The sequence below is a fragment of the Ailuropoda melanoleuca genome, chromosome 13 (genome assembly GCF_002007445.2).
Source record: "Ailuropoda melanoleuca isolate Jingjing chromosome 13, ASM200744v2, whole genome shotgun sequence".
Lineage (NCBI taxonomy): Eukaryota > Metazoa > Chordata > Mammalia > Carnivora > Ursidae > Ailuropoda > Ailuropoda melanoleuca.
Window position 1 is genome coordinate 59,750,782 of NC_048230.1, and position 22,783 is coordinate 59,773,564.

Genomic DNA, 22,783 nt, shown 5'->3' on the forward strand with positions numbered 1-22,783 from the left:
AGAAAGAGATCCAGAATGGCGCTGTGACTTGTTTGAGGTCATGGCAGACTAGTGCAGGAGCCAACACTGACTGCCACCTTTGACCTCAGTTCCCCTGAAGATGACATCTGGGAAAGCTGGGTAGCTCCCAAGATTTAGGTGATGAAGATTACAAACTAGCAACAACAACAGAAGTCCATGCTGGGGCTTAGAACTGGAATGAAAATGTTCTGTTTATGTAAATCTAGAGGGTAAATTGGGATTAGAACAGGCCAACACTATTTTCACAGATGGGAAGCCAGGGGTCAAAGAACTTAGAAACTTGTCCAGTTACCCAGCAAGCGCAGGCAGTGAAATCTAGGGTTCAGGTCCCCCCCCACCCACATCTATTTGGCCTCCTCCTGCTAGAATTCTAGGCAGCCTGAAATCAGTGTTGAAGGCTTGGTTGGCAGGAAGAGCATGAAGCCGGTGGTGGACTGCTAAGTATTTGAATTTAAGGCATCAGGTCCTGTGGAGCTCCACAACCCCCATTAGATTCCTTCCCTGTTCAGGCAGCACACATTTCCCCTGCTTGTTTGATTTTATTAAAAAACAAAACAAAAACCTTTATTTAATATGAATAAAAATTAGTACAAATAACAGAATCTTTGTAAAGAGCAGCAACAGCCAAGGGTCACCCTCTGTCCCTGAAAACAGGCCCTTTTACCAGGTATATTTTGTTTCATCCTATTCTGGGGCAGAAGTTCATCTCTCTAATGGGAGTAAGATCTGATCTCAGGAGTCAGGGCAGAAAGAGGGGTGACCTTTTGGCAAGGAGATAACTTTGGCCTTGACAATGAAGAGGCTCCCAAGGAATGACAAAGGTAGGGCAGAAGAGGAGTGGATTCAAAGGACTGTCACCAGTGGGGTTCCTCTTCCCCGTTGTAACAATCTTCCTAGCCCTACCTAGGAAGACACTGGTGAAAATGCTGACCCCTAGCCATGTCCTACCCGCCTTGAGCTCTCAGACTTCCAAGGAGAGGGGTCTGTGGTCCAGTGTGCCAGTGCAAGTGCTTCAATCGTGAATCGTGGCTCCAGCGAGAGGGAGTCCCTCCCCTTCCTCTGGCTTTCCCCAGAGGAAAGGGAGGCGGCCCACATCCTTGAAGTCCTCTGGCTGCTGACTGGGCTCAGGCGGCTGGCAGGGGTCTGCCCAGATGTCCACAATTTTGCGCAGGGTGGAACAGCGCTCCTCTAGCTCTGGCCCCTCACTCTGCATGAGCAGGTTTGCTAGCTCCCTGCTTAGGTCCTGAATCATGTCACTCCGTCCTTGCTTCCCAGGCTGGCCTGTGTTTGGGACCATGACGGGGTCCCGGAGCTCCCCACTGGGCCCAAGGAGGTGCTGGTACCTCTTCTGCCACCGGCGGCACACCATGGCTTCTCCCACGGGCTTCTGGCTGGTGTGCAGCAGGGCCAAAATGTGGCGGCATGGCAGGCGGTACCACCGTTGAAAGGAACAGCTGCAGCTACAGCCGTCTTTGCTCACCTGGTGAGAATCCTCTAGAAGCTGAATGTCCACTGAGGAGCCAGCCATGTCCACCAGGTGGGTGGAGTTCTGCACCACCTCCCACTCGTGATGGCACAGCTTATAGGCCAGCTGGGAGCCACTGCCGTGCAAGGCGTCTAGCATGCCAGCCTGGGAGGGCCGCGCCTGTGGCGGCTGCTGCAGCTGTACCCGCTGTGGGCCTGGCTTGGTCTCTTCCATGGGGAGCCTGGTCAGGCTGCCCCCACAGACTCCAAACGCCTTCTTGGGCTTTGTTGGCATGCTGGCTGGCCGGGCTCTCTTTAACTTGGGAGGAGCTGTGGGCAAGTTCTTCAAGCCTTTGGTATTAAAGAAGTCAATATAATCCACAAAGCGGAGGATACAGTCCAGCAGAGACTGCTGTTCCCGGAAGAGGCTGGACACCTTGCTGGTGACCACATCTAGGCTGTCCATGTACGTGTTACACGCGTGCAGGCCTTTCCTCACGTGCATGTACCAGAGCAGTTCACAGGAGAACCAGTGGGCCTGTAGGAAGCCAAAGAGCTGCTCGTCTAGTAAGGCTTGGGACATCTGACAGAGATTTTGGAGGCTGGCATCAGAAGTAACAAACACGGCCTCCCGCAGGGCTTCCTTCATGAGTCTTTTAAAGGATGGGTTTGCTGTACTCCGATGCAACTTCTTCTCCAGGAGCCGGGTGGTGTGGTAGATGGAGAGGAGGATGCGCGCGGCAGGGAAGATCTCCTGCAGGATGGCACGATGGGGGAAGGACGGGTCCACAAACACCACCTTGACCTTGGGCCAATCTGAGTTGAACTCCGTGAAGATACTCAGCATCTTGGCCACGGAGGTGGCTGTCTCAGCCCGAAGCACAGCAAAGTGTACCACGCGACCCTCTCGTTCCTTGTTCTCCACCAAGAAAGCATAAAGGATGTGGCCCTGGGAGTTCTCCACCCGGTGTAGCAAGAGATTCTCTGGGAAGCGGAGGAACAGATCGCTCATCTTGCTGCTCTGGAAGCTGAGCCGGTCCAGGTCTTGGCTATTGCCCACGCTGAGAGAAGCCATGGAACCCTCATCTACCTTAAGAAAGTTTTTCATCACTTTTGCTATCTTGGCCAGGTCAGAAGGAGTGATGCCCTCCTGCTCTGGCTTTGAGGGTGCTTGGACCTTATCTAGGCAAAATGATGGTTCAACGGGGGACTCGTCGGCCAAGTCAAGGTCTTTCTTTACTGCGGGCTGCGCAGGCTGGGGTTTCTGCACGCACATTGTCTTCTGAGACTTGCCAGCAGCATCTCCTCCAGGACCTGCAGTTTTGGAGTCAACATGGATATGCTGGGTGTTGAGTTCACTGATAAACAGTCTATCCAGTTTCTCATTGTACCGCAGGAGCAAGTACGCTGGGCACATGTCCGCCTCTGAGGTTCTCTTCCTGTTTGACTGAGTCCGAATACAGACAAATTTCACCTGCACATATCTAGGGAAGGTAGAGATGACAGTGAGAGAGGTACTGCCCACCCCTTTCTCTTGTAAGATAAGACCCTGTAGGGATACAGTGGCTGATATGTGTCCTAGAGACCTCGAGGCAGTGCAGGATGTAGAGAAGGAAGACTGACATTCACACACCCATCCCAAAGGGTTCAGCTCTTTTGTCAAGACCCTGCCCGACTAACACTGTGTTCATTTACATCGTCCGCAGTCTAAGCCCCACTCCCTTCATTCACTCTCGTGGCCCATCTGTAGCTCCCAATGGTTCAGTGGGAGGCAAGACACAAGGGAAAACAGACAAGAGGCAGCAGCAGAGGGCCAGCTGGTTCCTTGCTGTTTAAAACGTCCCCTTCGAAATTCAAATCAAAACCACATTAAGATACCACCTTACACCAGTTAGAATGGCAAAAATTGACAAGACAAGAAACAACAAATGTTGGAGAGGATGTGGAGAAAGGGCATCCCTCTTACACTGTTGGTGGGAATGCAAGTTGGTACAGCCACTTTGGAAAACAATGTGGAGGTCCCTTAAAAAGTTAAAAATTGAGCTACCCTATGATCCAGCAATTGCACTATGGGGTATTTACCCCAAAGATACAGATGTAGTGAAGAGAAGGGCCATATGCACCCCAATGTTCATAGCAGCGTTGTCCACAATAGCTAAACTGTGGTAGGAGCCGAGATGCCTCTCAACAGATGACTGGATTAAGATGTGGTCCATATATACAATGGAATATTACTCAGCCATCAGAAAGAACAATTACCCAACATTTGAAGCAACATGGACGGGACTGGAGGAGATTAAGGATTAAGACTAAGTGAAATAAGTCAAGCAGAGAAAGACAATTATCATATGGTTTCGCTCATTTGTGGAACATAAGGAATAGCAGGGAGGCTGGCAGGAGAAGAAGGGAAGAATGAAGGGGGGATAAACAGAAGGGGAAATGAACCATGAGAGACTATGGACTCTGGGAAACAGACTGAGGCTTCAGAGGGGAGGGGGGTGGGGGACTGGGATAGGCCGGGGATGGGTATTAAGGAGGGCACGTATTGCGTGGAGCACTGGGTGTTATACGCAAATAATGAATCATGGAACACTACAACAAAAACTAAGGATGAAGGATGTACTGTATGGTGACTAACATAACATAATAAAAAGTTATTATATAAAAAAATGTCCCCTTCATTCCTGCCTTTTGGGAATTACTGCCTTTGCCTCCTCCTCCAGAGAGCAAAGATACAAGTGCCCCTCTCTAATGGGAAAAATCTCTATTCATTTTATTTAAACAAAAATGTCCAAATCCTAAGAGTGGGAGAACCTCTGGGTCAGATGATCTTTAGGACCCTGTCAGCTTTGCCACTCTAGGCTGAAAGTGATGATTCAAAGGAGAGGGGTAATTAAATTGAATATCTGCTCTTTTCCTATCCCAATTCAACCCATGCTTCGAGGCCAAATCAGGTCCCACCTTCTCCAGGAAGGCTTTGTGGATGTCTTCAACCCACAGTAACTGCTCCCTTCTCTGAATTCACAGCATTTATTTAACATAAAAGGCTCTCTGGGTGGCAGTATACCTAGTGGTTAAACGGTGAAGACGCTGGAGGCTGACTGCTTGGATATTAATCAGGGCTCCACCACTCAGAAGCTCTTTGACCTTGGGCAAGTCACTTTACCCCTCTGTGTGCAGTTTCCTAGTCATCAAATGAGACTATCTTATGAAGATTGTTATGAGCATTAGGGGTGCCTGGATGGCTCAGTTGGTAGAGCGTGCAACTCTTGATCTCGGTGTTGTAAGTTCCAGCCCCATGTTGGGTATGGAGATTAGTTAAAAATAAAATCTTAAAAAAAAAAAAGATTGTTATGAGGATTAAATAAGCCTCCGACATAATATTTAGCCCAGAGCCTGGTTCAGCCTTTTATTTATGCAAAATAAAAGCCTGCCATTGTTATAACAGCTCCTATGCCTTGTGACATTCTCCTAGGTGTTTATAAAGTACCTTTAAAATTGGATGGGGCCGTCATCAAGTGGCAGAACTGAGTTATTTCTCAGCGTATTCCAAGCACCTAACACAATGCTATTCTTTCAGCAGATGCTTATCAAAGATGTTCCGATGAATGACGCATAGACCATAGGTGGGATGGGTCACACCCCTGCCTCCTCAGGGAGTGTCCTAGTGACCAGGAGAGGAGGAAAAAATCTCAGCCCCTGGCATGACGTGACACAGCCTGGGCACCTCACTAACCCTTTTCCAAACACTCGAATCTAGCTGGTCCTGTCTGCCCACCCTGTGGGGTATTAGAAAAACAGGATATGTCAGGCCTGCAATAACAGGGTGGAGTGGTCCAGGGCTGAAAATGCCTGCACCTGGTGTGTACACAGTGCTGGGGCGGCAACACCATCCCTAGCTCAGGGCCAGGAAGGGGCTGGAGCAGCCCAGTAGTATGGCAAGGCCAGTCAGTGGTGACCGAGGTGTGGCCTCTGCTGGTCTCGTCAGCCTTCTTTCCCACTTCCTCACCATCTTATTTTTTGTGCCCTAGAAAGACAAACTGTCTACAGCTTCCTGTATTCACTGTGCTGTGTCTCATCTCTCTGCCTTTGCTCGTGTTTGTCTCCTTCGGGAATGCCCTTCCCACCTGCCTCCATCTCAAAGCTTACGCATCCTTCAGGACCACATGCAACCATCGTTTCTAGGAAGCCTTCCCTAAGCCCATAGACTGGACCCTACCCTTTAGCTGGCTCAACGTCTGAACATAGCCCTACCTCATCAAATTAGATTGACCTCATGCACTCTTAGTGCACATATGTTAGGCCAGTTCAAAAAAAGATACTGGTGAATGCCAACCACAAAGGTCTTTCAAATCTTTCCTGGTTCCATTAATGACTGATTGTACCTCCCAGGGTGGAAACCTTGGCATTCTTTTTAATTCCTCCTTTTCCACATCTATACCCAATACGTTAACACGTCTTTTACATTCTTTCCTACCAGTACTACATGTAGTAAGGTATTATATGCCAGGCTATATTAAGACCCTAACATGCACCATTTTATACTAGGAAAGGGGTTCTATTATCCTCATTTTACAGATGGGGAAACAGGCTTAAAAATGTTCTCAAGGATAAGTATCTGGGATTTGAACTAAGCCTGCTTGGCTACAGTCTGTGTAATTAACCCTTATACTGCCTGTCCGCTTTCAAAATCTCTCTCCTTTCTCAGAATACTCATTCTTACCCTCGTCAAGTTGACCGTCAACACACTAGTCAGGTTCAGTAACTTCCTTAAAGATCTCTAAACATAATGTCCTTGTTGCCATCATGCACTTCAAACATACTGGGTACTAGGTTGAAGCCTGTTTTTTCCCTGCTTCGTTTAATCTTTTTTATTGAGCTATAACCTACATACAGTGAAGTACACAAATCTTTTGTTAAGAACTTGTTGAGCACTGCAGTTATTTTAATCTGTACTTAGTTGTCTCAGGGCTTAAAGCATCGACTCCCTTGAAGACAGGCAAAAGGTTTCACACCTTTCTCAATCTCCCTTCCTGCTTATATCTGAGACTGCTCAACTAGGACCTGGAGGAAGGGAGTCAGCCAGCCTTGCTTCCCACCCACTTTGTAGGTGTATTCCCTACCGGACAGTGCCACCAGTGTGCTCCCAGTGCCCGCTCCCACAGCTAGCACACACCAGGTGCTAGAAGCAGGCATACCAAATGAATGCTAAATGATCGACTGAGGAGCATAGGAAGTTCTCCTTGTAACAGAACATGAGAAGTACACTGGGAAGACCACTGGGAACCGAAGTCAGAACGCTTGGCTTCTGGTCCTAGCACTATTCCTTTTCCTAACTATGACTTTGAACAAGTCCTTCATTTAATTTCAAACATTTACCAAGTCCTGTTATGTACTGAACGCCATCGTAGTTGCTCACAGGGCTATACAGACTAATTAGATATCTCCACTCTCTAAGTCTAGTAAGCAGGGAGAGGCTCACATAGGTAGCCAGTGAAATCAAAATTAAGTGAAAAAAGCCAGTGAAATCAAAATTAAGTTAAAGAGAGGTACAAGCAATATGCTTATAACTGAACAAAGAGTGATTCACTCTCTGGGGATTGGTACAGATTAACTAAGGCTTTTGATTAATTTTACTTAAGATTTGTGTCCTTGTGTGTAAATCACACCTTCAGCAATGAATAGGATTTTTATAGGTGGAATAAAGCCATTTTAGACAATAAAACTTGAGTTAGGAACAAGACTCCGAGTCAGAAGATCTGAGTTTAAGTTCCAGCTCTACCACTTATTAGCCGTGTGAACCTGGACAAGTCATTTAGCTTCCTCTGAGCCTCCAAATCCTTACCCCTAAATACGAAAATAACAAGAGTACTGGTCTATGAAAAGTCAGTACCCCATCCAAAACCAACCAGAACCACTAAAAGCGAATTCATTTAAAAGGTTGTGACTGGATCTGTGGGTTGCTAACTCAACAGCCCTTAACCCCTTCTTCCTTCCTAACAGAAAGCCAACTTATTTTGGGTTGCCATTCCTCCCCCACATAGCTAAGTACTTCAGGGCTGGTCTAAGCCAATTAAGGTAATCTCATTAGGAATGGGCATGGATACTGACCCAATTCTGGAGAAGGAAACATGATAGGAAATCTGCAGGAAACCAAGGAAGGCTTTTCCCTTTGGACATGAACCCTGCATTTGTGCCATGTGGGGAGACTTCCTGCAGGCAAAGCTGAGAACTGAGGATGGCAGAATGGAAAGACACAAAAAGCCTGGGCCATGGAAACAGTCACCTTCAAAGCCCTCCCCCCTCCCCGCCGGCCCGGGCTTCTACGAATAAGCCATTCTGAGTCAGAGTTTTCACTTAATTGCAGCTAAAAACACCCCCCAGAAAAAACACATCATAGTAAATAGTAGAAAAAAAAGATTTAAGTGGAACTTTATTTTAAAATAGGAGACTAAAATTATGAAGTTTATATTTAGGGGCGCCTGACCGGCTCAGTGGGAAGAGCATGTGACTCTTCATCTCAGGGTTGTGAGTTCAAGCCCCACATTGGGTGTAGAGATCACTTAAATAGTTAAAAAAATATAGGGATACCTGGGTGGCTCAGTCTGTTAAGTGTCTGCGTTTGGCTAGGGTCATGATCCCAGAGTCCTGGGATCAAGTCCCGCATTGGGCTCCTTGCTCAGTGGGGAGCCTGCTTCTTCCTCTGCCTGCTGCTCCCGCTGCTTGTGCTCTCTGACACATAAACAAAATCTTTAAAAAATATATTAAGTTTAACAAAATGTAGGTTATAATGGCAGCATGTACCAATTCTTAAAATAATCAAAGCATGAGTTATAGTGTCAACTGTTGGGGTTTTTTCCTGGTACATTTTCTCCAAATACTATGATACTTTATTTACTGTTTAACTTTTACAATATGGAAAGGTCAGTTTTAGGGAAACATTCCTGGGTTTTATCAGGTTTTCCAAGGGCCTAATTTAATTCTTTGCTATGCATATTCTTTGTCAAATTCCTATCACATCATCAGCCTGTTGATTTCCCTTCTTCCCTTGTTCACAGGTGTCAGGCTGAGGGTGATGGAAGGAATTCTCAAGCATTACTTTCAGAGACTTTGCTAGGTCCTACAGCTCTTGGGAGATGCGTAATTCCAGTTTGCAATTAGTTTTATTTCCATTGTGTTATCCTGATGTTTACCACATCTATAGATTGGCCAGAAACTGAGTGCCGAAGATGCTAACGGGACTGGTAGGGATAAGTAGGAAATTATTTAGTAGTGACTAATTTTATTACTGGCTGGTTTATTAGCAAGATTTTTGTATGACATCTGCTTTCCTACCAGGCCTTGTGACTACCGACACGTGGAAAATGAAAACTCAGATAATGGGGACCTAGTTCAAAGGGTGTGATGAGGATTAAATAAAACAATGGCCGTAAAGTTCTAAGAGTGTCTGGAATGCGGTCCAAGAAAACATTCCGCAAAAGGTGGCTAGCTATTAAACTAAACAGCAATGGAAAGAGACAGGAGACTACTCCATGGACTGTTTGAAGAATATCAACCCCCAAAAGACATAACAAAAACAAAACACAACAGCCATATATAAAAATGAGAGGAAACTGGGCATAAAAATCATAGAATCTCCCAGTGGAATGGGACTTTTGGTCACTTAGTGATAATTCCCAAAGCACATTTGCTCTCAAAGTACTGAGTTCAAGTACCATTTTCTAACATGTACTAGTTACAACTTCGGGGAGTACTTACAGAGCACCACATTTCTGCTCCTATATGCATTTTGGTTTTTACTCTTCACCACATCCACCTCATTTTACAGAAGACGAAACGGTCAGAAAAAATGAAATCTTGCCCAAACTCTACGGTAAAGCCTGTCTTTCTGACTCTAAAGCTTTCCCTTTTAACCACTGATGGGGTTCAAGGCAGGCTGCCCCAGAATTTGCCACTTTGTTATGTGGATTATTTTGAGCTGAAAACAATCAAGGTCCAACAGGCTCAAGAAGAGGCTTTCACCGCTCCCTTAACTGCCTAACATAATTTAGACAGGAAACCCCTAAAGTACTTCGAGTTGGCCCCCGCGGAGTGTATTCAAATTTGAACTGACTTGCAATTTTTAAGAAGTGGAGATATTGACCCAAAGCCTGGATTTGTGACTTCTGCCCCCAATCTGGCAACACCGGCTCATTTTCACCTGGCGGCCATTAGCTAGAGTTGATTAGATAGGGCCTGCTCTTCAGTTCGCTCCAGACACACCTCTGTGGTCCCTGCTACAAAGACCTCCGGTCCGTTGTTATTTCAACATTCTTTCTCTTATGGTGAAATTAAAAGTAAAACTTTCTTATGCTGGGCTGTTTCATGGAGCCCTGAAGACAGTGGAGCTCTCAACCCATATCTTAGCCTTTCAGCTTGTTTTCTCAGCCGCCAAAAGGGAAAAATGGCATTTATCTATAATTCTCAGAACAGCCCTCCGGGTAAAGCATGCAGGCCACAGAGAAGGATTCCTGGGGCATGGGAAGTGTTTGAAAACGGTTGTTAATCTCAGAAGCTCAAGAACCAAGTACAAGAATGAATGGATGAATGGCCAAACTAACCAACAATTGACCGGGTTAATTGCTTTGTCAAGAGAACACTGATGAAGGAAATCCTCGCCAAGGCGTTTTTATCTATTTGTGAAGACAAAACCTTGTATGAGAGACACTGCAGGGGCTCAAAGAATGGGGCAAATTGCAGTTATTCCGGGAATTTCGGGCAAGCTGTAAGGGAGTGAATGAGTGAAGGCGAAGTGGGTGGTCAAAACGCGATGCCTGTGAAGGTTTTGCTTTTTTCACCAGGCACAGGACGGTTGCTTAATGCCTGTCGAATGCTCGAGACCAGGGCCCCAGNCTCCCCTCCTGCCCCGCCCCCGCCCCGCCCTTACAGGATGTCCTCGCGGATGGAGGTGCCATGGTTGAGGTTGTGGAAGCGGACGGAGACGCAGTCCCTGAGAATGAAGGAGCACCTGTTCTCCTTTTTGTAGGCGCTGAAACACTCCTTGAAATCCTCGTAGGTCTTGAAGCAACTGCCCAGCTCCATGGCCGCCCCCTCAGCGCACACCAGGGGCTGGTCCCAAGATCAACACCAGGGTTCAGAGGTCACATATGAGGGCCTACAGGCTGGCGTGTGTCCAGTATGCCTTAAGGGTCGGCCCCAACTGAGTGGCCTGTTATGGAGCTTAGGAGGAGCCCTAGGGCAGAGAGGGATATAAGGGTCTGGGGGCGTCTTTGCTGACAGAGGGGAAATGACACTCATCCCTTATTAGTCTGTCCCAGGTTCCGCCCCCTCACAGTCACACCCAATCACGCACGGGATGCCCAGACTGGCGCTCATTTTCTCCAATCGCCAGAGAAAGATAGCCCGTCTCCCGCGAAGACTGACAGGAGCTCTGGCCAATCATAACTTAGATCCCTCTTTCTCAGGGCCAGCAGGGGATTTCCGGTTACTGGTGCAAGCTGCCGGAAGAAGCTTTGCGTTCAGTGCGGGTCTCCTCGTGTCCGCCCAGCGCAGTGTCCTGGCCGGCAGCAAATGAACCACATGTCGTCCCGGCAGGCTCCAGAGGACGAGCAGGGCGGCGGCGATCCCCCCGGGGACCTCCGCAGCGTCTTGGTTACCAGTGTGCTCAGCCTCGAGCCGCTAGACGAGGATCTGTTCAGGTAGCCGGCCGCATCTGGCTCGCAGCCCCCATCGGGACAGAGGCTTCTGATCTCGACCGCCGCCACCGCGTTGCCCCTTGCTGATAGCCCTCTGGACGAGGATGTGGGTGCAGACTCTGTCGCGATTGGGAGAGAACCTGTCCCTGACAGACCTGGCCTCGCTGCCAGGTCTGCGCAGCCCCGCGACTAGGAGGTCCTAGCAAGCTGGGCAAATAAAGTGGTGGCTTGAGATAGCCTTCTCATCAGCCTCCCTTGAGGAGTCATGCCCCTGGGGGAGCCAGCCCAGAAAGGGTGGTGACTTCTCCAAGTGCACGCAGCTGATCAGATTTAAAACTTATAAGCAGTTCCTTGCATATTCATTGTCCTTTTCATCTTATACACCTCGCTTCCTCCACCACTTGGAGGGATGTAGTAGCTCATCATCGCTCTTTCTGAGGCCTTTTCCTTCCAGATGCCACTTAAATGCTTTCTGTAGCTAGGGATTTAATAGTTTTGACCTTCAAGTTTCCGGCTGGCTTTTCAGAAGCAATCTTGGGTGCTAACTTCCCTTTCTCCTACTTAATGAATTACAAATAACTTCCTGGAGGGCTACTTGGAATGCATTATATTAAAAAATGCTAACCTGAGGCTGGATTGGGTGGGGCTCTGGTAGGAAGCTGGAGTTTGACCTGTGGGGCCTCGGTTTCCCCATCTGTGCACTGAAGGGTTAGACTTGAAGCCTGAGGACTCTTAGAGTTCTAGATCTAGTTCTTGGGAGAACTGGGGTGTTCAAGTTGAGAGGTGTTAAGTGGCAGGCCTTAATGTAGTCTGCCTCCAGCTTTTGGGGTTCGTCTTGGCCCTAACAGTCTTGAGAAGCTTCTGCCTTATCCTGGAATCAGCAGTGGAAGAAACATTGGACTTGGGGACAAAAGACGCAGATACCGCCCAGAACTGGCAATGTTTAAGTTGTGTGACCTTGCTTAAGTCACTTTCCCTCTCTGATTCCTGTTCTCCTTGTGTAAAATAAGGGGATTGGTTCCTTTAACTGAAGCCCACAGAAGGGTTGGGCAGTCTTGAAGGCCCTGAAGTTATATGTATGCTGTATGCAGAGTAAGGGTATTTGCCTGGGAGAAGGGTCCATGGCTTTCACCAGATTTCAAAAGGATCCCAGAGAGGTCCTGCCCTATAGGCTCAATGATGGTTGCAGGATTTGGCCCTGTGTTCAGCCCAAGTATTTCCTGCTTTCCCCTCTCCCCACAGAGGAAGACATTACTGGGTACCCACAACCCAGCGGCTGTTTGGGGGTCAGATTGTGGGCCAGGCCCTGGTGGCTGCAGCCAAGTCTGTGAGTGAAGACATCCATGTGCATTCCCTGCACTGCTACTTTGTACGGGCAGGTAAACTACCCCCTCCTTATCCCCAACCCAACCCTGATGGCCCAGCAGCCACTTCTTCCTGCACTTGGGGGGCTGACTGAGAAGGGGGAGGGGGAGAGAGAGACTGTTAGTTGATTCCCCTCAGGGGAGCCTAGAAAGGAACAAGGCCTGGGGCCAAGAAGAGTGTTGGACCTCACATCTCCTGAGATCACTGAGTGCTTGTTGATGTGGAAATGTTGGGGTTCGGAGCAAATGGTCCAGAATTCTTGAGATGTCTTTGGTGCAAAATGGTGGTTTTGTTTGTTTGTTTGTTTGTTTGTTTTTAAAGATTTATTTTTAGAGAGGGGAGGTTGCCTGGGTGGTTCAGTTGGTTAAGCGGCTGCCTTCAGCTCAGGTCATGATCCCAGGGTCCTGGGATCAAGCCCCACGTTGGGCTCACTGCTCAGCGGGGAGTCTCTGCTTCTCTTTCTCCCTCTGCCCCTTTCCCCTGCTCATGCTCTCCTTCAAATGAAGAAATAAAATCTTAAAAAAACAGAACAAAACAAAAAACAGAGAGTTGGGGGGGCGGGTTGGAGGGAGGGGCAGAGGGAGAGGGAGAATCTCATTCGGCCCCCCTCTTGAACGTCTCTGAGATCCTGATCTGAGCGGAAATCAAGAGTTGGATGCTTAACCAACTGAGCCACCCAGGTGCCCCCAGAAAGTTGGTTTTACTAGAGCATGGGACAGGACCCATGGGCAAAAAGAGCTGCACTGGGGTTGTGATGAGTGACTGATTATATATTTTTAAGTTGGGAGGGGTTAGGGACAGCACAGGCCTCCAAGGTATTTTGGAAACAAGGTTTCCAGGATCTTGAGGGGGCTAGCTATTGTTAGGAAAAGGTCATTTATTACTATCTAATGAAACCTTAGTCATGAGACTTTTCAGATGTATATCAGTGGGCCACATGCTTGGAGAATGATTGCCAAATGCATCTTGGGGGGTAGAGATAAAGGAAGTTTCTAGAGGAATTTCTATATGTTTAAAGAAGACGTGCAGGATCCTGGGTGGGGGGCAGTGGTTGTCGGGATAATGTTAAGCTAAGATTGCCTTTTGCCCTTAGCAAAGTATTAACATTGAGGCAGCTGAGTTCCTAGAGGAATGTCACTCTGCCTGTTTCAAGGACTTGTCAATGGGCTGGCTGTAAGTAGTTAAGGAAATTTAATTTTTTCTTTTGCCTTTGTTTCCCACATCACTTGTTATCTGGCGTGAAATGACGTAAGACTTTGTTGCTTAACTACTCCCTGCAGGTTTTCTGTTCACTCTTTACACACCTTCTGGTGCCAAGCACTGTACTGGATCCTCAGGGGGGTGCTGTCACCTCTGCTAGGAGTTCGGCAGTAGGCAGCTTGTCTTGGAGAAGAGAGCATCAGCCTGCAAATCAAGAGACCTTGGGTCTGGTTTCAGCTTTGCCAGTAACTCTCCAAGCAATCTTGAGTGAGGTTAACACCCCCACCCCTATCCCCCATCCCCCATCCCACCAGGCTTGGTTCATCCCACCTGAAAAATGGAGAAGGGGAGGGTCCTGGACTGTTGCTGGTTTTCCATAAATGAGAACTACCATTTTTTTTTAATGAGGAACTTACGGGACTAAGAAAAATTTGCATGATACAGAGCGTAGCTATGTACATTATCTTGTTTGGTCCTTATAAGTCAACATGAGGGGTGGGCATTCCTGCTACCATTCTACCTATAAGGAAATGGGACCAGAAGAGGTTATGTAACCAGCTCCCGTAGTGCTCAGGGAGGCAGAGCTGGGATTGATTGATTGATTGATCTATCTATTTATCTATTTATTTATTTTAAAGATTTTATTTATTTATTTGACAGAGATAGCCAGCAAGAGAGGGAACACAAGCAGGGGGAGTGGGAGAGAAAGAAGCAGGCTCCCAGCGGAGGAGCCTGAGGCGGGGCTCAATCCCAGAACGCTGGGATCACGGCTCGCTGGGATCACGCCCTGAGCCCTGAGCCCTGAGCCCTGAGCCCTGAGCCGAAGGCAGACCCGCAGATGCTTAACGCTTAATGAGTGAGCCACCCAGGCGCCCCTTGAGCTGGGATTTGAACCTGAGTGTGCGTGTCTCCAAGCTTCACACTCTGCCCTCCTCCTTTGCTTTTCTCTTTCACTCTTGGGAGGTAGTTCCAAACCATGGGGGAGCTACCAGGTTTGGGGGGAAGGATCTTTTTCCTTGGAAAGTCTCCATCCAAGGGCAGTGTGAAATGAGGCATGCCCGCGCTACTATTTCAAAATAATCGTCAGTCATTTGTGTCCTTACCTGCTTCTTGAAATGCTGCAGCTTTTCAATATATATTGACTAATTGATAGCTATTACAGGACTATTAAAATAGAAGTCAGGGGACAGGAGACTAGTAGTAACAGGATTTGGGAGAGATGATTGTGTTAAAAAAAAAAACACACAAAACTAGGCTAAGGCATATAGTTACAGTTTTATAAAGTTCGTTATGAGCTTCCTGGCAGCAAGGTGAAAAGGGAAGCTCTCTTACGAGTGTGAGGTGTGACCTCCTACTGGGTCCAATGATGTGTCAGTATTTTTAAATAAAAGATGCTGGGATGGGGATGCTTGTCCTTGGCTATTTACCATATCAATTCTTTTTCTAAAAACCCAGGATAGAATGATAGTTTAATTTTTTGTGGTCTTATTTATTTATTTTTTTTCCTTCAGGCATTTCTCTAGAGATGTAGAAGATTGTAGTACATACAGGAGTCATCTGGCTTGGGATAGGTTTAGAGCTTGGCAAATCAAGGGTAGAGTCATCAAGCGTTATTCTGTAAAAGGCCAGATAAAAAATATTTTATGTTTTGGAGCACCTGGCTGGCTCAGTCAGTGGAGCATGCGACTCTTGATCTCAGGGTCATGAGTTCAAGCCCCACATTGGGCCTGGAGACTACTTGAAAAACAGTATCTTAGGCTTTGAGGGCAAAAGCAACAACAGACAATATGTTAAAAAATGGGCTTGTGTGTAGTTAAAAAATGTTATTAATGCTGTCAGTTTCCTCATCTATTCAATGGGGGGAAAACCTTTGCATAGCTATTGTGAGACCCACTTGAGAAAACGTACCTTAGTGTCTTTTTTTTTTAAAGATTGATTTATTTTAGTGAGCCTGCTGGGTGGGGGGAGGGGCAGAGAGAGAGAATTCTCAAGCAGGCTCCCCGCTGTGTGTGTGGGGGTCCATCTCAGGACCCTGACATCATGATCTGAGCCGAAACCCAGTCAGATGCTTAACTGACTGAACCACCCAGGTGCCCCCAAGCTGCCTTAGTTTCTAATGCCACCTGGAACTCAGCAGTCACTCCACAACTGTTTGCTCCCTTCCTTCAATATATTCCAGGGCCTACCCGCTCTGGTCCAATAAAAATGTCCAAGAACAGGTCTGGAACTCATTCACACTGAAAGGTAAATCACTAGTAACTGGGAGTACTGTGCTTTAGCTGCGGCTTAAGGATTAGATTAGAGCCTTTTTTTCTTTTCTTTTCTTTTTTAAAGATTTTATTTATTTGAGAGAGTGAGCATGAGCAGGGGGAGAAGCAGAGGGAGAGGGAGAAGCAGGCTGCCTGCTGAGCAGCGAGCCCGATGTGGGGCTCGATCCCAGGACTCCAGGAGTTGGCAAATGCTTAAGCGACTGAGTGACCCAGACACCCCATTTCTTTTTTCCTTTTTTAAGTTTGTTGGTAGGGAAAGGAGGGTTCCTTTCCAGCCCCTGAAATCAGATTGCACACGTAACTATTTCCAGGATCTGGACCCTTGGGAAGCCCTTCCTAAAGGCCTTGAGGAGCCCCCATTCTGATAAAAATGCCCCTTTGGCAGTGCCGGCCAGCAGATTGCCGAGCAAACAAGCCAGCTTTGGATGGGTGGTGATATTTCTTGCTGTTGAATGAGCCTCTGGTGCCTGGTTGGCTCCCCATTCGGTTGATGGTGGAGGAAGCAACACTTGTTGAGACCTGCTTCTTTCATCTGAATATTGAAAATCGTCCCCAAGATGTCTCACTGCCAAGGTGTCAGAGTTCTCCACTGTCGGCCTGAATCAGAGAGACATTGAAGGACTTCAGGGACACCAAGGAGACTCTCTCCTCCCAGAAACCCTCCTGACTGGTTTTTAGAGGGCTAGCTAATAGGCCTCAAGCAGGGCAAGTGGCTTGCCCTGGGGGATGGCCTGCCCTGGGGATGCGGACACCCAAAAGAGAAGGGCCAAGTGACTGTTGTTTGCATCTGGGATGAAGTGGCTGACAGTAGGCTTTTCCTGAGAGAACGAATAGTCCCACAGATAATGGCCAGACCATAGATAAAAACAACTCTGAGCTACCTGGGTGGCTCAGTCAGTTGTGTGTCTGGCTCGGTTTTGGCTCAGGTTATGATCTCCTGGGTGGTGAGATAGAGAGCCCCCGTGTAGGGCTCTGTGCTCAGCGGGGAGTCTGCTCGAAGATTCTCTCCCTCTGCCCCTCCCCCCATAAATAAATAAACCTTAAAAAAAAAAAAACAGAACTCTGATCCACAGTTGGCAGCAAGCAGCACAGGAAACCAACCTGCTGTCTACACATCAGACTTGTAGGAAGTCAGGTCACCAACTCTAGCAACCAGTCCCGGAAGCCAAACCCCCAAACACCAAAGACTTGATTAATAGCTGATAGCTTCCCTAATATCTGTCCCCACTTCCAACTTAGGACCAACCAGAGAAAGCCAATTACGCACACCTACCCAGTTACAGAGGCTGCCCTGCTGCTCGTTAGCTTCCCTATGGACTCCCCATGCCAGCAGCCCGCGTCGTGGCATATCGCCAGTCTATTTCCACTGTAATGCTTTCCCACTCCTCTGCCTGCCTTTGAGTTTCTGCCAAACGTAAGTGAGGGTGACTGACTCCCTTGCTATATAAACTCTGAATAAATAGCTTTTGCTTGTTCTAAAACAAAAAGGCGCAGGCCAGAGTTGCTGATCTCTGATCTAGAAGATTAGTACTGGATGCGTGACAAGATCCCGGTCACAGATAAAACCACACAAAATCTGGGATTATTCTGACAAACGCTTGGAGCGCTTAGTGTGTGCGGGATGTTATCCTAAAGACTTTACAACTATGACTAATTGAATTCTTAAAATCCCGAGAGCTGTGAGCGCTGATGATCCTATTTTACAGATGGGTAAACTGCTCAGATTTTCCCAAGGCCACACAGCAAGTGAGTGGCCGGCCAGGATTTGAATGCAGGGAATGTCCCCCTGCCCTGTGCTGTGGAGAGAGAGGCACTCCGCTTGTCCCGGAGCACCCGAGGACGGGCTCTGGTATTCTCACTGCACCCCCAGTCCGTGGGCTATAGGAGGCCTCAGTCAGGGGCTACTGAGCAGAAAAGGAGTAGAGAACGAGTAGCGGAGGTGCCTGTCCAGCCGTGGTGATGACGGCCGCTCGCACGGGCTCACTTGGACTCACCGTGTCACTTGTGCCCGCTGCAGGGGACCCCAAGGTGCCAGTGCTGTACCAGGTGGAGCGGACGCGGACAGGGACGAGCTTCTCGGTGCGCTCGGTGAAGGCCGTGCAGCACGGCAAGCCGATCTTCATCTGCCAGGCCTCCTTCCAGCAGGCTCAGCCCAGCCCTGTGCGGCACCAGTTCTCCATGCCCAGCGTGCCCCCGCCGGAAGAGCTGCTGGACCACAAGGCCCTCATCGACCAGTACTTAAGGTGAGAGAGCTGGAGGCTCCAGTTGCCTCCTGGGAGTGGGAATTGGAATCCTTTAGGGGGTCTTGACCGGCATTTAAAAAAATACAGATATTGGAGCATATCGTGTGTAGTAAGGGTAAAGCCCCCTTTGGTGAAACTTGAGTTTCAGTTGTGTATGTGGTGTGTGTGAGTCTGTGTGCACCGGCGAGCATGTCGGGTCACGATGTAAATGCAGAGCTTCTGATCCAGCCAATTCAGGTATTGTTACTGGTTGTTAAAATAGTGAAACACTTCTGTGGTACCTACCTCTCCAGTCCCTGCATGATCCCTCTCCTCCTTTGGGATCACCCGTGATCCAGCAGCCTGGGAGGTCGTGCCTGGCAGGGGTGACGGGTCCCTGCTGTCTTTGCCCCTGTGTGTGTTCAGTATTTTGAATATCACCTGGTGAAACACATTTCTTTCTTGGATCACAGCCAATGAAGTTGGGAAAATGCTGGGGCAGGGGAAATAGCTCTGGGTCCTGACATAGGACAGACACATGGATTCTGGCCAGGTCTGTGCCTCTGTTAGTGCTCCCATGCTTCGTGACTTTGCCCGACTCCCCAGTCCCTCAGAGTCCTGCCTCGTCTGAAAATTGGGAATGGTCATGTCGGTCCTGCCTACTTCACGGCTGTATCCTAAGGAGACCCCCCCTGTCCTGTGCTGTGTGCTGGCTCGGCAGCAGAATATTGTTGGGATAGATATGGGTTTGATCTTTTAGTAAAGGCCTGGGTTCGAATATAGACTCTGTTTCTGCTAGCTGTGTGAGTTTGGGCAAGTTGCTTGCCCACCCTGAGCCTCTGCTCACAGGCACAATGGTGCTAATCATAATTCCTACCTCATAAAGCTGCTGTGAGGATTCAGTGAGGTAAGAGATAATAAGTCACTTCGTGACCACTCAGTGAATTGTAGTTATACTGCTACTGACAGGAGAGGAGGAAGCACAGAGCCTAGTCTGCTGTCAGAGCTCAAAAATGTTCGCTGAAATGAAAGGACGACATTGTTCTTAAAGGTCCCTAAATTAGAGAGCGGTGCTGTCCAACTAGGAAGCCACTAGCCACATGTGGCTCTATTGAGGTGACATTAAATAGAATGAACAATTCTGTTGTCACACTAGCCACACTCCAGGCACTCAGTAGCCACATGTGGCTAGCGGCTAGCAGAGTGGGCAGTGCAGGTTCAGAACGTCAGGTCAGGTCTGTGGGACAGTGCCCTAGAGGGTGGGGCTGAAAATGGAAGGAAGAGCACTCAGGGTGGTTGTTACCAGGGCGGAGGGGCTTCCTTGGAGATGGCCCCCCGACCCCCGACCCCGACCTGGAACGCCGTCTTCCCAATTGCGTAGGACTGGGTAGGTTGGTCCAAGTTGCGCAGCCTGCTTCCTGAAAGTTGAGAGTAGCGAAGTGGGTAAGTGCCTGGACCATGGAGCCGGACTGCCTGGGTCCACGTCCTACCTTCTCCATTCCCTGATCTAGCTCCTCGAACTCCGGCTGCTTATTTCAGGTCGGTTGTCAGATGGGGGCGATGACAGTATTGTCTCGCAGAGCTGTTGTGACGAGGCAGTGTATGTGAAATGCTTAGAAGGGTGCCTCTGATAGGGTCTCCCTTGCTACTCTGAGGGGTTAGGAGGTAGGCTGCTGTCATTATCTACATTTTGCAGATGGGAAGAGAGGCTCGGCGAGGTTATTGACTTGCACAAGGTCGTAGGGCTCTTGAGTGGCAGAGATAGGATTCAGACGCTGTGCAGGAGGGGAGCTGTGGGGAAAAGTCAGGAGTCCCTGTGGAGGAATGAGGGGGTCCCAGAGGCAGCTCAGAGAGGCTCTCCCTTTCCCCTTTACTTTCAGGGACCCCAACCTCCAAGAGAAGTACCTACTGGGACTGAACCGAATTGCTGCCAAGGAGGTGCCCATTGAGATCAAGCCAATAAAGCCGCCTACCCTGAGCCAGCCGCAGAGCCTGGAGGCCAAACAGATGTTCTGGGTGCGAGCCCAGGGCCATATTGGTAAGAGGACCCCAAGGACTGGAAGAAAACACTCTTCCAGGCGCTAGGCCTGTACCTCATATGCCTTGGTGGCATTGGGCATGTTACTTCCCCTCTCTGGGCCTGTTTCCTTGTCGGTGTGATGGGGAAGTTGGCTTAGCTTCTCACCAGGACCCTCTCCGCCACTTGTATGGGGATGAACGGCGAGGTCACTATACTAATCCTAAGGGAGGCCCTTTCTGGGGAAGGCAAGGGACCTTGCTGAGGTTCTTCTCCAGGACCCCTGCTAACCATATGGCCTCTGCAAGCTGGAAGAAGACACCCCTTAGAGGGCCCAGCGTGGGAGACTTAGGGAGTGCAGACTGGATTTCAGTCCTCACTTAGCCCTGCCCATCCCTACCTCCTCTGTCACTTCACACACACACACACACACACACACACACACACACACACCCTTGGGCCAGGTGCCTTTACTCAGCGAACACCCTGCACATCTGTGCAGGCAGCCCCTCTCTGCCCACCTCCCCGCAGGTCCTGAGCTGTAAAGCCCAGGGGCCCAGGGCTGACGGGGCCCGCACGCGTTGCAGGGGAGGGCGACATGAAGATGCACTGCTGCGTGGCTGCCTACATCTCAGACTATGCCTTCCTGGGCACAGTGATGCTGCCCCACCACTGGCAGCACCGGGTGCGCTTCATGGTCTCCCTGGACCACTCCATGTGGTTCCACACCCCCTTCCGAGCTGACCACTGGATGCTCTATGAGTGCGAGAGCCCCTGGGCTGGTGAGTACGGGGCCCCGTGGGACAAGGGGGCTGACGGGGGGGGCGCAGAAAGCCTGCTTTCTCGGGTGATCCTGTGAGGCGCTGCCCGTCACTTCCTCTCCTGCCCCCCTAAGTTCTGGCATTTTTGTCTTCAAAATGACGGCATGAAGCTCGAGAAGGGACACCTGCTCAGCTTAATTTCTGTAGCATGCGGGGAGTATCAGAGACCCAGTTCTAGGCCCAGAGCACTTCAGACTGTCCGTGTGATCCTGGGCCAGTCTCTGCTCTTCTCTGAGCCTCAGGTTCCCTTTCTAAACAAACAGGGTCACACGGGAGCAGTAGTGTCTGACCGTGGTGGCGTCAGATTGCCAGTTGGGGGAGCTTTTTCAAACAGGTACTCAGATTCCACCCCTGAGATTTTGACTCAGCGGGTCTTGGATGAAATCCAGAAAACTATTTTTAAGCAGCTCCCTGAGCGATAGTGCGGATTAACCAACCTGGTTGGGGGTCAGGGCCCTTCGCAGTCTCTAAGGGCTCCGCTGCTTGGACACTCGTGGTGCACAGAGAAGCCCAGACTCGTTCATCACTGTCTAGTCTCAGAGCCCTGGGCTCCTTTCCAGGGAAGTACACTTCAGATGAAGAGAAGCCTTGCTCTGTAAAACAGGGACAAAACTTCAGGGAGTCTCTCTTCAGGGAAGGGGGAACTCTCCAGCACCAAGAGCGTCGCAACACAGGGTCAGCAACCTTACAATTAGGACAGCTGGGTTCGGGTTTGGCCAGCTCCTTATGGCCGAGTGCCTGAGGCTCCCTGGACTTCAGTGTCTTCATCTGGAAAATGGGCTGAGGCCTGCTTCACTTGGTTACTATGAGTGAGCTCTACTCTGTGTAAGGGAGACCAGTAGCTCCCTCCAGAACCTTCCACTCAGGCCCAAGGCTAGCAAGGGAGTCTCTAGGTGGGGAGGGAGGATGGCCAGATGTGATGGCCCCAGGTCCTCCCCCACCCCCTTCTTCCTGGTAGGGGTGAGGATGGGGTTTTTTTGTGAATTACCACCCTGGAGGACCCGTTTTGATTCATTGGAAAGGGAACTGCTGGGTTTCCTACCACAAGTGGCCAGAGTGGGGGTGGATCTGCTTAGCCAAGCTCTGACCCAAGACTGCCCTCAGAAATCTTCCCCCGTGAGCTTTTTGAGGAAGCCAGTGGATATGTGAAAGTGCTTTCAAACTGTCACGTGGGGTTCCCTCAGGAGTCACCCCCAGGGACCATTCCTAATAGGCTCATGAAGGGGCACTTAGAGATTGGGAGAGGCCACAGCACTCGATGTGCCCTTGTATGGGGCAGCCATACCGGTTGCACACTTTTCAAGAAGCAACGTTTGGCCATGCTGTGAAGGAGAGAGAAGGCTGTTCTCACCCTTCCCCTCACCCACAGGTGGCTCCCGGGGGCTGGTCCAAGGGCGGCTATGGCGTCGGGACGGCGTCCTGGCTGTGTCCTGTGCCCAGGAGGGCGTGATCCGAGTGAAGCCCGGGGTCTCAGAGAGCAAGCTGTAGCCAGAGGGACCAGCTTGGCCTGGGGCTTCAAGGATCACCCTTCTCCCCCCAACTCCTTACAGTCGAGGGCTGGGCCTTCTGTCCCCAAACCCAATAAAAAGACTAATACCACTGGAGCTGCTGGCCTTTAATTCCCCTGGGCCAAATGGCAGCCCTACTCCAGGACTCCAGAGGAAGAGTCCCTGGCCCTCTGGCCAAGGAAGAGGTAACACTGATCTAC

General features: G+C 49.4%; 2 protein-coding genes across 4 annotated transcripts; one reads left to right on the plus strand and one right to left on the minus strand.

Annotated features, from left to right (window-relative positions):
• Positions 1 to 200: 200 nt before the first annotated feature.
• Positions 201 to 10,833, minus strand: ZSWIM3 (zinc finger SWIM-type containing 3). 2 transcript variants are annotated; one of them, XM_034641753.1, is made up of 2 exons: positions 10,412 to 10,833; positions 201 to 2,799 (listed from the first exon to the last, which is right to left on the minus strand). In XM_034641753.1, the coding sequence occupies exons 1-2, from the start codon at positions 10,437 to 10,439 to the stop codon at positions 1,034 to 1,036; spliced, it is 1,794 nt and encodes a 597-aa protein (XP_034497644.1). In that variant the 5' UTR covers positions 10,440 to 10,833; the 3' UTR covers positions 201 to 1,033. The 2 variants fall into 2 exon arrangements, with proteins under 2 accessions (XP_034497644.1, XP_002928110.1); XM_002928064.4 differs by having other exon boundaries at positions 438 to 2,969.
• Positions 10,834 to 10,963: 130 nt separating this feature from the next.
• On the plus strand, positions 10,964 to 22,679 carry ACOT8 (acyl-CoA thioesterase 8). 2 transcript variants are annotated; one of them, XM_034641756.1, is made up of 6 exons: positions 10,964 to 11,183; positions 12,423 to 12,559; positions 18,033 to 18,258; positions 20,118 to 20,275; positions 20,757 to 21,036; positions 22,445 to 22,679. In XM_034641756.1, exons 1-5 carry the CDS (start codon positions 11,056 to 11,058, stop codon positions 20,996 to 20,998), a joined length of 891 nt encoding a protein of 296 aa, XP_034497647.1. In that variant the 5' UTR covers positions 10,964 to 11,055; the 3' UTR covers positions 20,999 to 21,036; positions 22,445 to 22,679. The 2 variants fall into 2 exon arrangements, with proteins under 2 accessions (XP_034497647.1, XP_002928096.1); XM_002928050.4 differs by having other exon boundaries at positions 20,842 to 21,036.
• Positions 22,680 to 22,783: the final 104 nt, after the last annotated feature.